Raw genomic sequence first — 14,685 nt, 5'->3', positions numbered from 1 at the left:
GCGTGAGCTTAAATGGACTCCAGAAGATGGTAGAGGACAGGAAAGCCTGGAGGAACATTGTCCATAGGGTCGCGATGGGTCGGACACGACTTCGCAACTAACAACAACCATTACAGCTTTATTAATTCACATTAATTTTACATTCAGTTCCTTTTAGCTTATTCTTAAATTCACATTTTTGCTTCATAGCATAAAGGTTATGATTTTGCAATCCACAACTTGAGCAAGGTTTTTCAACGTCAGGATATGTGCACCTGTATTTAGTTTATTACCACACTTGTATATCTATCTTACTGTGTTCTGGATTAAAATGGATAAAATTGGATTTGATTTGGAGTAGGAGGATTGTTGTTTCATTGTATATCTAATGAAATTAGTGTTACAAAAGAGAAAAATAATAAAATGATTTCTTGTAGAACTAGTTGTGATAATCATGTTTACCCAGTAGCCTGGTAAATGAAATCTCTAGGTTTTTTTTCTCATTACTAGTTCTAAGTCTTCTAAATTTCACTGCATATGTTGTCTCCACTCTTGGGTAATTACTATTGATTTTGTTTCTTTGTTTCACAGTTGAGGTTCAGTCTAATCAGGAACTTTTCTTTTTAATGGACAACTCACCTTAAGACAGTGATGTTCAGTGTGAAAGAAATAAATGTGTCTTGATGTTTTGAGCATACTGTGTTTCCTTAATGTCCTTTTGTAATAATAATCTCAAATAGTTTAAGGTGGCAAGGAAGATTTTTCCCTGATTTACTGAACTTTTCAAAAATTACAACCCCATCTTTTTCTGTGAATATTAAAAATAGATTATGTGTCCAGGTAGCCATTGGCTTATGACAATACCAATTACTATATCTTGGACTAAAATCATAATAAAGATTGATTTGATATGATTTGATTTCATGCAAGTCTGTTCATGAAATAGTTCGTTTTGAAATTAAACTATTCACAAAAATAAAGAGAAGCCAGCTGGGAGTTAATTGCAGTCACAACTGTAAAATAAAACATATGGGATGCTGACAGTATTCTCCATTCAGAGGATTGCTTCATGATTTTGAACTGAACAAAAAGTTGATCTAGTTTGTTAATATGCATTTCATAGGTTTTTAAAGGTGCTTTCAGCATTTACTTCTCAAAGATTTGCCATACTCTAGAACAAACTTTCTTTAATATATATATATATATATATATATTTGTGAAATCATCCATTGATTTTCCAAAATTTAATATTCCAATTCTTTCTTCAACAGATCCGATAAATAACTGATCCTAGCTTTCATTTGAATTTTTAATATTTTTAATATTTTTTAAAAGATTGTGAGTTTCTGTTAAAATGCAACATCTCTTAAAGAAATTAAAATTGGAAGTGCCTCAGAGCATGTTAAAACACCTAGGACCATGGTGGCAAACCTATGGTAAGTGTGCCACAGGTGGCATGCAGAGCCCTCTCTGTGGGCATGCGCACCGTCACCCCAGTCCTAGGCCTTCTGCTGGGTTTTATAAAACCTTTTTACTTTAGACCTCCGCTGCTGTGTGCAAAAAAAAAGTTCAATCAATCAATTTCAACTTCTCATGGGAAAAGATCTCACAAAGTTGGAATTGATTGATTGAACTTTTTAGTCCCACCCAGTCTGCTGTTACCACCGCAGCCATGCCCACCCAATGGCTGCACCCACCCAATGGGCCACACCCACCCAGCACCCAATGATACATAAGTGGGTTTTGGGTTGCAGTTTGGACACTCGGTCTCTAAAAGGTTCGCCATCACTGACCTAGCCCATACTGTTTAGTTAATACCCGTTTTAGTTATAAAAATTGCCAAGTGTATATTGAAAGCAAATTAGACTTTAAGGCTTTAAACCAACTATTAAGAATCAACTGATTTAAAATATACTGCTCAAAAAAATAAAGGGAACACTTAAACAACACAATGTACTGTATTTAATAGTAGGATGTCTTATCTTGTGTTCCCTTTACTTTTTTGAGCAGTATATTAATCCCTTGTTAACCCAAACTTTCCAACCAAAAGTCTGCCCCATTATTTTTAAAATGGAGTTATTCCACAGTACTCCCTTCACATGTGATTTGGGATCAAAACTAGTTACTTACCTTTTAATAACCAAATAGGCCTAGCATTACTTCATCCAGCTTTCCATAATTATCAATAATAGCTTTAATATCAACTACATATATGGTACAACTATATAAATTTAGTAATATAATCCACAAGTTATCCACAGGTGTGCATAAAGTATAACTATATAACGAATTATATAAAGAGAAAGAGATAGTCTAGAACTTTAGTATTATATAATTTGAAATTATAGGTTCATACACTATTACACATCCAATCAATGATAGATTAAGTAACCAAATAAATGACTTTGGACAGAGCACTTTGTTTATCTACAAAATGTTGCTTACCTATCATTCTTTGGGTACATTAATTAGGAGGTGATGTAATAAAGCAATATTTAAGTGTAGTTTTCAAAGCTTAAAGTAACAGACTTAAAGTGTGTATTATAAGTCTGTTACTAAAATATGCTAAGTTCTTTAAATCTAGAAAACAGGTGCACCTTCCTAAGTAAATGAACTAATTGAAACTATAAATGCTAAAAAAGGAACATGATTATATATCATTTCATGAAGGTCATAAAAAGAGGCAAAGTTTATTTCGTTAACAGGGTCTCAACTCTTTTTTGAAATATGGTAGGAATAAAATATAACCCTGTCCTCTAAATCAATTATGTCCTCCTATCTTTAAATAAATTTTATTTTAATAAATGCTTCAGTCAATAGGAAAAATGGAAATTGTGGTCATAATTCAAGCCAGTTCACACTTTTTTACTTTTAATGTATTATTTCTGTTTCTGTCTTCCAGAACGATTCAATGTATATCTTATGCCTACACCAAATTTAGATATCTATGGTGAATGTACGATGCAGATCACACATGAAAACATTTATCTCTGGGATATCCATAACGCTAAGGTTAAACTGGTCATGTGGCCTCTCAGTTCTTTGAGAAGATATGGACGTGATTCAACATGGTTCACTTTTGAATCTGGAAGGTAAGTATCAGTTCGTAGAACTCAAATAACATACTTTACCTTCAAAGAATTGTGTGTTATTGCTGAGGTCAGCCTTGTCATGGTACAGTGTAAAAGGGGCACATTCAAGAATAGTTGCTTTATCTATTTATTGTCAGCAAAGTTGTTTCTGTAAGTTTGGGTTTTTGTTGGGGTTTTTTTGTAATTAATTTGCATTACAAATACACAAAGTTAGGCTACATTATATTCTGGCTTTAAGCATTTGGGGCTGGCTGGTGATGCCGTATCTGACACATCAGCAAAATATCAGTTTTTAATAAAATGTTGACTCAATAGGTTTGTCAATCACAGATCAATAAAAAATAATACAAAAATATTCTTAAGAATTATAGTGTGCCTAATCATGTATTGCTGAGTTTAGGATATAAAAATACAGAGTCAACATTTTATTAAAAACTGATATATAATGTCAGTAAAAAGCTAGTAAAGGCTTTATATTTTTATAGTCAGCTGTATAATCTAGATTCAAGCATCTTCATGGAATAAACTAAAGATTTATTTTGAGATAAACGTCCAAAAATTACTCTGTCTGAGATGTCTCTTTAACAGCATGGTATTCTCTTCAGGAATTCATACTATTAAATCAATGAAAAGTGACAGAGTTCTTCTCCAGATCCTAAATGTAGCTCTAAATATACTTGCTAAAATGTTGACAGCAGCCTTGGCATAAAGTTTTCAGGATGCATTACCTCAATAATCTATCCCACACAATCTGGTTTCATGAAATGACGTCAGGCATCCAACAGTATCAGTTAGTTAATTAACATTATATATTCAATCAGATCAGCATAGATTGTTTATATCAGCTGCATCATTTAAGACAAATGATAATTATTCTGGCTGCTTTGGAAAGTGTGGGCTTTTCTCCACTGTTTGGAGGCACAATCCAAGTCCACTACATGAAGGTTTGGAGAATCAAGGTTTTATTGTGTTTCTCACCAAAAAAGGATGAGTTTCCATTGTCAACCATACTTCTGTTGATCACAGAAGCTGGTGTTTAAATTGCCATGCCTTATTTCTTTTGGCTCTTCCTAATGGGGAAAAGTATTTGGGGTGTTATTCCTCTAATTATTCAGATGGGAGCTAATAAATAAAAAAGAAATGTTCCTGTTCAGTAGCCAAGTATACAGAGCAGCTGATCAACCAGCAGCATTTTGTGGTTAATCCAAAGCAATAAAGTTGTGAGTTGCCTTATTTTCTTTTCCAGTATCTGTATATTGAGTTACAGTCTCACAGGATATAGAGAGAGAAGGAAAGCAATGCACTTAACCATTTATACATAGCAAACAAAATCTTATAGAATGATAGATTATGAAAACAGAGATTATGAGTAATCCATTAAAGCAGGAAGGAAAATCAAAAACAAGCAACTCATCCACATCCAGGATTATCACTTTTTTTTCAAATTTCAAATATGAATCATGTTCACAGAATATAGTCATAAGGAGATAATACTTTGACTGTTGTAGAGAACATTCTTTGATTTTAATAAAAGAAAAAGTCAACTGATAAGAGCTGAATAAAATCTTCACAAATTGAGCTGCCATTTTTCTGTTTTCTGGTGGGTTTTTTTCACTTTTAAATATATTTATCTTCATTTTGATCTACAGGCTTCTTTCACCTTTAGGGCTTGTCAGCTGTCAGTATACACTGATTAATTGCTTAGTCTTTCTTGGCTTCAGTTTCTTTTTTATTGGTTAACCTTTGCTAACTTTAACGATGACCTTTAGTTTATTGACTGTCCCATGCTGAAAGTAGAACCATAGGGTTATGAACTGTATTTTTATTTTTCTTAAAGGTTTCTGGCTTTTTCCTGCATTGCAACAGTATACCTATAAGTAAATAACTTTAATTTCATGCCCTTTGTTGCATAGAAACTTTTTAAGTGAACTTTTAAAGAAACTTTTAAAACAATTTTCAGAATGATATAATGGGCTTGTATTATATTTCTATGCACTAGAATTATCATTTCTACAGTGCAGTGCTCGCTTAATGACTGGTCATTTAATGATTGATCAGAGTTAAGAAAGATTTTCTAATAGGTACTAATGCCATATGGATGAAATAAATTAACTTAACAACTGTCATGTTTGCTTAATAACCACCATGCTCTCATAATTGCTGCAAAAAAGTTTGTAAAATTGGGCGCTATCACATGGTGACCCACTTAATCACAATGACTTATGACCATAATTTTAGGCTCAAGAACATGTTTAGTAGGGTCTCTGAGATTCATATATTGAATATAGGCTTGTCTATTGGGAACTGAAGGGATGTGATGGGTTCCACAGGAAGTTACCTGTTATATATTAGAAACAGAACAGCTGTTTACAGTTGAAAGAAAAGCTGTTGTTGAGAATTACAGTGTGTTTTATGCAATCCTATATCTTTATATTATATTATAAATTCTACAGACTTAAATTTGTCATCTGAATCTTATATCATAATCCTATGTAGTGTCAGGTGTGGAGAATCAGAACCACATGTTAAGTTCCAGTTAAGCTGATTTATTGTTCATGCCTATACACAAGAATCTAATCAACTAACATTCAGCACTAAATTGGCACTAGATAAAGTTAATAGAATTCAAGAGGAGCTAGACATGGACTGCTTGTAGGAATGTAACAACTCCAGGCTGATTTCTCTCTTGACTTCCCCTTCATGTTCTGCCTCTCCTCCTATAAGCAATGAACCTAAATCTCATTGATTGGGAATCACATAGCATGCTAAGTCATGATTGTCCTAATCATGGATTGTTCAGTATGTCCCAATTAGCACTAAATCAGGATTTAATGGCATGTCTGCACAATATGCTGAGGCAAAAACCTGTATATGACATTGTCATATTGGATGACAACTTATTTGTCCTTAACTTATTTTGTGCAGTTGCCAAGCAGTGAAACTTGTTTCCAAATTCAGGACCTAACATAGAAGTAATTGGGGAAAAAAATCATAAATAAAAGTCCCAGTTCCGCCCTTTAGCGACACACCAAGGAATCGCAGGGCTCCGTACCACATGGCTGATTTCACCCTGCCAGGGGACCCTAAAAGGGTCAAAAGTCACTCTGGGGAGGCAATGAAGGAGAGGCGCCCTGATGATCACGGAACGGAAGGAGAAAGGCTAGCTGCACATCAGTGTCTAGCCCAAGCTACCAGCAGCTGAAATCCAAAAGCACAAACCAGAATAATGGTGAACAGCGTGCTTGAAACTGGGTGAGAATATCGATCTTCTCTCTTCTATTTTGTAACTGATTCCCTGGAAAAGATCCCCAAAGCAAGAAATCCTCCAAAAGTGAGGGAGGGAACTAAATCCCCATCCCTGCATAAACAGAAGCAGCAAATTAACTTCTAAGGGGGAAAAGAAATATACTGAAATGAAAATAACACTATAGTCTGGATAAATCTGAAAATTAAGAAAACCGTTAAGATTTTACACCCTAAAGAGTTTCGATGAAATTATTAAAAAATTGTTTGAAAAAATTGGAAAATTTAATTTAATTTATTTATTTAATTAATTAATTAAATAAAAATAAATAACTACTGACATCTAGTGGAGAATTAGAGCATAGAACACCAGCAACTCTGACTCAGAAATTGGCAAGACACCCAGAAACAAAGAATAATCTGTTCCCACATACTGGGCCATCTATGAGCTTAAAAAGCGTCTACCAAAAAAGAAAACTTTAACTGTTGTCTAAGCTCAAGAATTGTTTGCAGAAAAAGAAAAACTTTGACTCTTGGCTAATCATCTAAGGTGGAATTTACTAGAAGGCTTTAAGGTGGCTAAACATTCTGGACCCCTGAATAGAAGAATTGTTATAAAATACTGCTTTCACTGATGCCTTGACAATTGGAAATGCATTGGATTACAAAAACCATACATAAAGATAAGAACTATATAAGATTTGGTTGTTTGGATTTTGAGATTGGCTGGTTTGATAAGGCTAATTACAGAAACTATGGTACTGGTGAAAGACTGTTTGGAGGGGGGAGATGAAATGGATATTGCATATTTATCTAAAAAGGACAGGAAACCACACCCAATATTCCCTTTTGAAAGACCTAACTTGGAACATCAGAGATCTGCAGGAGTAAGACAAGACAAGATAAGTACTTTTCAGGAAGAAATTTATGCAATGCTAGAACAGATTCAAATGACAATATTTTCAAACCACGATGAGATCAAAAACAACTTTGATGACATAAATGAACATATCTTCAATCTAAACTTACAATTAAAAAACCACAGAAAACAACTGTTAGGCATATGGTGTTAGCCTACAATGTTGGGTTGAAAATATATTAACCATAATGCTATGGCTTTAAGAAGTTAATTGGCCAATGGGTGTGTAAGTGTTCTCATGGCCATAAGAGGAAGCTAGGAACGTAGCTTCTCTCTCTCTCTGAATTCACTGCTTTCTACTGTTACTGTTTTTGCTCTGCTGTTGGTTTACTACTGTTGTAAACCTGAACTGTGTATTGACCTCTGGACCGGTAAGAAGACTTTGTAGTTTGGATTACTCCTTGGACTGTTGCTATTGTGTATGACTTGGACTGTTTATTTTTTGACTGTGCATTTTTGTTCTTACACCACCTCAAAGTAAAATACTTTTTGCTTTTAGAACTCAGTGTATTTCTGTGTGTGACTTTTACTGCTCTCAGTGCCCTTCCTTGTCTGTGCAACTCTTTGGTAGCACAAGGAGACCTCTGCACAATAAATTCCATAACACTGGTTATGGGCCCAGGCCTGTACTGAGAGTAAGTACACACAGTATTCCTAGCTGAGTTTGTATTTGGTGTAAAATGGCACAGGAACTGTTGTCAGGCATCTCCTGGATAACCCGGTTGGATGGGACAAACTATGTTTCCTGGTCCACGAAATGCTGCTTGCTTTTGCGCAAGGAAGGACTATGGGCTGTTGTAAATAACCCACCAGATACTACTGCTTGGGATCCAGATGATGAAGAGGATGCAAAGAAGTTAGACAACTTTAAACGTAGCAATGAGAAAGCTCTTTGCATTATTGGACTAACACTGAATGACCAGCAGCTTGTCCATATTCGTGGTGAGGAGTCTGCTGCTAGGTGTTGGGATGTTTTGCGAAGGCTTTATGTTCGTGACAGTGTGGGTGCACATATACACCTTACACGTAAGCTGTTTAGGGCTCGTCTGCAGAAGAATGGAGATATGCTGACCCATTTAAATTACATGAAGGCAACTTTTCAAGAGCTTCATGAAAAGGAGCTGATTTTTTCAGAGTTGCATCAGGTCTACATTATTCTGTCATCTTTGGATGAGAGTTATGATGGATATGTTTCTTCTTTGGAAGTCCTGACCAGAGAGGAACTGACATTGACTAACATTACTGGGAGACTGCTGGAAGAGTCCAGAAGAAGGCGTGACAGAGACCAGCTGAGAGAGACACAGCCACGAGAGGAGCAGCCATTTACCACTGCTTACAACGTCAAGAAATGTTATTCTTGTGGGGCTATAGGGCATATAGCCAAATTCTGTAGAAAGGGTAAAAAACAGAATGTGAATAGCAGTGGGAAGGCTAAGAAGGGCATTGGTTTGGCTATTTCTGGTGAACCAACATCCAGAAACAATGAATTGTGGGTTGTTGATAGTGGGGCTTCACAATGCATTACTAAAGTGAAAGAGAGGTTTATTAATATGAAAAACAGCAACCAATATGTTTCACTAGCAAACAGTTGGAGGATGAAGGCCTCTGGTGAAGGTAATTCCTATTGTCCATGCATTGATGAACAGTTACCTATGTTATATATACCTAAACTAAGATTCAACCTGTTATCTGTAAGGGAATTGGTTAAAGTTGGGTTTGTGGTAACATTCAGAGGGGAGCAATGCACTATTGAGAGGAATGGAACCTGTGTAACTGCAAATTTGAAAGATGGTTTATTCATTCTCACAAGTAACCAGGTTAGTACAGTTAAAGCTAACTCAATATGTGAGAACAAGAAGCCACATGATGAATGTATACATTTATTGCATAGGCGGTTAGGGCATGTAAACTTTAACTCACTACGTAAAACAGTGGAATTAGTAGAGGGAGTTAAACTGAAGCCATGTAGTAAGTATTTGAATTGCAATGCCTGTAATCAGGAAAAGAGCAAGGCAACTCCTGCAAACAGGATAAACAGCTTCAAAACAACTGTACCTTTGGAAGTTGTGTTTGCTGATTTAATTGGACCCATGAAACCAAGTTTAGGAGGGTCATGTTATATTTTAAGTATATTGGACCACTACTCTAGATATGGTTTTTGTTATCTGCTTAAGTCAAAGGCAGATACTTTCCAACAATTTGCAAACTGGTTGAAGTTCGTGGAGAGAAAAACAAAGAGAAAGGTTCAGTGCATAATTACTGATAATGGTACTGAATTTACAAATAAGCGTTTTGTTGATATGCTAGAATCAGCTGGCATTGAGCATAAACATTCAGCCCCTTATAGGCCTCAACATAATGCTTTTGTTGAGAGACGTGGGCAAACGTTACAAGCCATGATTAGAACCATGTTACAAGATTCTGGCTTAACAGATAGACTGTGGGGGGAGGCAGCAAAATGTGCAAACCATGTTCTGAATATAGTTGTTAATACTTCTACTGGTAAAATACCATATACAATATGGCATGGTAGAAGGCCAAACCTTGATTACCTGCACACATTTGGCACCCCAGCTTGGGTCCACATTCCTGCACAACTCAGGAGTAAAGGCCAACATAGGGCTAGGCAATTATACTTCGTAGGTTACGAAGCTAACCACAGATCCTATCGTTTCTGGGAACGAGGCACAACTAATGTATATAACAGTGCGAGTGCAAGATTCCTTGAGCACGTTGGTTGGGATAGGTTAGAGCAAGAAACTGTTAATACTGATCCTCTAGTGTTTGAGGACTCCTCTGATAACGTAACTAGTAATGATAATACATCTCCTGTAAATATGAAAGATGAAGAGGAGATAGGGGAGATAAAAAATGAATCAGAGGAAGGAAAGGAGACAGAAATTCAAAGCCCTGTAATTCCTTGGCGTTCAATGCGTATCAGACATCCACCTGATCGCTATGAAGCTAGTATAGTATGTCAAGTTAGTGTAGAGCCATCTAACTATGATGAGATCAGGATGTATCCTGAAAAGGAACAGGCATCATGGAAAGCTGCAATGAACAGGGAGTTGAAGTCTTTGCAGGATCTTAAGGTTTATGTGAAAACAAAACTGCCACCTGGTGAGCAAGCTATAGGTTGTAAATGGATATATAAAATAAAGAAGGGTGTAGATGGAACTATAACCCATAAGGCACGTTTGGTTGCACAAGGTTTTGCCCAAACTACTGAGGATTATGACGAAGTGTTTGCACCCAGTCTAAGGGCAACTACTTTAAGAGCAGCTTTAGTATGGGCGGCTAAAAACCAATATATGGTTAATCATGTAGATGTTGAAACTGCATATCTACATGCTCCATTGCAACATACTATTTATTTAAGAATACCACCAGGATTGACCAGTGATAGAGACCATGATTGTTGGGAATTAAAGAAAAGCCTCTATGGATTGAAACAATCAGGCTATGAGTGAAACACAATGCTAATTGTGAAAGAATGTGCATAAGATTGTAAGAGTTATATATTATTCTACCCAAAGGGGAGAATGTTAGGCATATGGTGTTAGCCTACAATGTTGGGTTGAAAATATATTAACCATAATGCTATGGCTTTAAGAAGTTAATTGGCCAATGGGTGTGTAAGTGTTCTCATGGCCATAAGAGGAAGCTAGGAACGTAGCTTCTCTCTCTCTCTGAATTCACTGCTTTCTACTGTTACTGTTTTTGCTCTGCTGTTGGTTTACTACTGTTGTAAACCTGAACTGTGTATTGACCTCTGGACCGGTAAGAAGACTTTGTAGTTTGGATTACTCCTTGGACTGTTGCTATTGTGTATGACTTGGACTGTTTATTTTTTGACTGTGCATTTTTGTTCTTACACCACCTCAAAGTAAAATACTTTTTGCTTTTAGAACTCAGTGTATTTCTGTGTGTGACTTTTACTGCTCTCAGTGCCCTTCCTTGTCTGTGCAACTCTTTGGTAGCACAAGGAGACCTCTGCACACTAAATTCCTTAACAACAACGATAAAGAACAAACAAATCAGATAACAGAACACAAACTAGAAGAAAGTGACTTAAATAGGGAAGCTACTAATGAAGAGCACTACAACTTAACACAAATAGAAAAAAATCTACACGATTTTACCACAACAATGAAAACGGAAAAGATATTTTATCCATCAGGACTTCAAAACAAATTCGAGGATAAGAAAGAAGATTTAACAAAATGGATTATAGAGCTGCAAGGAAAATCATCAGAGTCCAGGAGACAAAAAGCACACATCCTACTCAACTTGTCATTCTCACTCTCAACAACACTTACAAAAATACAGGAACTTCCTGGCAAGCGGAATATACTAACTTGGAAAGCTATTTGGCAAAAGAAGAAAGCTAGAGTTAGACTTAAGAGATCTGATTCGACTTAGCAGATGGAGTACTACATGATTAAACATTTATTTGAATATGGTTAAAAAATAGATAATTTTGGATATAAAGGGACCTATAGTAAGAGGCATAAGAGATATAAGTAGTGTAGTATTTTTTACAATATATGAAATGTAAAAATATTGGGATGAAGTATGTGAATGGAAAGTTTGGACATTTAAAGGTAATTAATTTTGAGAGAATTATGACCGACAAGAAAGATTTGAATACTGAGGGGAAATTAAGCTTAAATAAGAATTTAGAAAACAGGACATACAGTGACTTAATGATGAATTTTACAAATATAGTTGAAATATAAGCCGTTCAGAAAAGATGTAACATGTGGATGTTATAGGATATATACCGGTAAGTATTATAGTATTTTTATAATATATGAAATATGAAAATATTGGGATGGTGTATGTAAATGAAAAGTTTGATATTTAGGTAATCAATTTTGGGGAAAAAACTATGATTGATAAGAATGGTTTGAATATTGCGGGGAAATTAAATTTTGAAAACAGGACATATAGTGATCTAACAAGATGACTTTTACAAATGCAATTGAAATATAAAAGATGTTATATATGGATGTCATTGTTATTTGTACAAACACAAAAAATGTTTATATCCAATCTTGTATGCATTGAAAATATTAAGAATTATATTTATCTAATGTTGACAAAGGAGAATACCATTGGAAGAAGGGAAGATCAAGGAAAAATACTATTAATTATTATATTGATCATGGAATTATAGAAATTAATCATTATCGATTTTTTTCAAATATATGAACCCAGACAACATGCTGTTTATTAAGCACCAAAGATTCTTATTGTAAAAAAAAATCAATAAAATATATTAAAAGAAAAAAGAGAAAAATCATAAATAAGGTGATGGCTTGGACACTTCCTTCAATATTTTTATATGTACATTTCTAAAAGAGATTCTTGATTATTCACATAATCTTGCTTGTATGTGTAAGTGTATATATACCTCCACCCACACACCCCTATAAATTTAAGCATGCAAATTGGTGTGATATTACTTGAAAGTATTTCAGTTATTTCTTTAAAACAGAAACTCATCTTGATATAAATATACGCGTATATACATTTTTTAGGATGTGTGACACAGGAGAAGGGCTATTTACCTTTCAGACAAGAGAAGGTGAGATGATCTATCAGAAAGTCCACTCTGCAACACTGGCAATAGCTGAACAACATGAAAGATTGATGATGGAGATGGAACAGAAAGCACGGGTAAGACCTTTGCTATTATTAAAAGATTGTTTCTTGGAAGGAAATCGTATTTGAAATAAAATCTGATTTATATAAGAAACTTTATATTTAATTTAATTTACAATGATTAAACAAAGGATATTACTCGTATCAAACTACTCTTTGTTAAAATAATTGTTTTATTTACATTTACGCACATAACCATTATGGAAGTGAGAAAACCTCGGTGCATTGCCATCAGTAAGATTTTTTTTTCTTCCTAATGAGGTGGAGGGTCAAAATACATACAATTGCATGTAAGTTTTGGCTAAATTCATCAGAACAAAATAGAGCATTTAAAATCTTAAAAACGTGTTTTGCTTCTTCTATGTCAGACATGTCAAACACAAGGCCCGGGGGCCGGATCCGGCCCGCGAAGTGGTTTCATGTGGCCCACGAAGCCATCCTGGAAACAGTGAGGGAACGGCCCCCACTGCCTTGGCCCTGGCCCAGAGACCCTCCTTCTGCCAGAGACCCTCAGATCTGTCCCACTCCTGCCCAGGCCCCATAGGCACCCTTGATGCAAATGATGTAGAGCTGGCCACGCCCACCCAGTAGGCCATACGCACTCTAGCCATGCCCACCCAGTAGGCCACGCCCACCCTGGCCATACCCACCCGGCCCCCTAAGGGCAACCGCAATGCTGATGCGGCCCTCAATGAAATTGAGTTTGACACCCCTGTTCTATGTGGAATCAGACCTGCACAATAGGTAGTCTTTGAGTTATGACTGATTGCTTAGTGACCATTTGAAGTTATGATGACAGACCTCCTTGGGGGTATTTACTTACAACCTAGTTCCAATGGCCGCACATAACATTATACCCACATTCATGTGATCTCATGTCAAGTACTTGGCAACTGGCTCACATTTATGGAAGTGTGCAGCATCCCATGGTCAATGGCCACATTTACTATGGTTTTGCTGATAAATGTCATATACTTTCATTTTTTGGCAAAACCGTGCTCGTAGAGAACAATGGATTTGCTTTATGACTGTGGCATTTGCTTTAGAACTGCGGCATAAAATCAGGCCAGTCACACAGATGACTTTCTTTATGAACATCATGACCATAGTGGGCAGAATCTATTATGGTTGCAATTCGAGGCTATCTATAGATCTTTCTGAGAAGCATAAACAAAGATGTTGGGAAATGAAGAGTATTTTTAAAAATTCTATTCGTATTCCTTGTTTCGCAAATCACTAGTTACCCAGATCTTCCTTATGGTAATTACCTAGCCATTTAAGTTTAACAGTGTAAAAATGAAGGAGTTTCAGAGGCCATTTCTTACCAATTTGGAACTGTATAAATTAGCCATCCAAGACATCTCAGTGTTCTTTATTTTTATTCAGTTTTTAAAATCGTATCAAGTAGTAGAAAGGTAATGAAAATGTTTAAATCATGAAGGTTTTGTATTATAAAGTTCTGAATCGCTAAGTAAATATTATGTTTCACCAAGCAGCCTTGCAGCAAATTGAGAATGCAATATATCTTTCTGATTGATTCATATGGACATTTTCTCTTCTGCTAAGTTTGACTTAAGTGTTTAATTCTAGGGGACCAAGGTATTTTCAATAGAAAAGCCCATTTGGAAGAAAGTCAATACTCTCAGAGCAGCTATGTGTTATCACACATTAAATTACTGTGGATTTCCTTTTAGTTATCCTCTTGCCAGTTGTGAGAGCTGATCTAAAGAGCTCTGAAAGAAAGGAAGAAAAAATATCACCAAGTACCCTTTTCAAATCTATTGA

The 14,685-nt window shown here is 35.7% G+C and overlaps 1 protein-coding gene across 1 annotated transcript in view; it reads left to right on the top strand.

Annotated features, from left to right (window-relative positions):
- The window catches only part of DOK6 (docking protein 6), a 211,075-nt gene that overhangs the window by 158,555 nt on the left and 37,835 nt on the right, over nucleotides 1–14,685 (top strand). Inside the window, exons 5-6 of the mRNA XM_081324042.1 lie at nucleotides 2,882–3,071; nucleotides 12,777–12,915. Coding sequence (XP_081180168.1) covers nucleotides 2,882–3,071; nucleotides 12,777–12,915 — 329 coding nt within the window. The remainder of the gene's footprint in view (nucleotides 1–2,881; nucleotides 3,072–12,776; nucleotides 12,916–14,685) is intronic.

Source organism: Vipera berus, assembly GCF_964194415.1.
Source record: "Vipera berus genome assembly, chromosome: 3".
In the NCBI taxonomy this organism is placed as follows: domain Eukaryota; kingdom Metazoa; phylum Chordata; class Lepidosauria; order Squamata; family Viperidae; genus Vipera; species Vipera berus.
The sequence above is the reverse complement of the archived record's forward strand: the minus strand, read 5'-3'. Positions and strand labels throughout refer to the sequence as shown.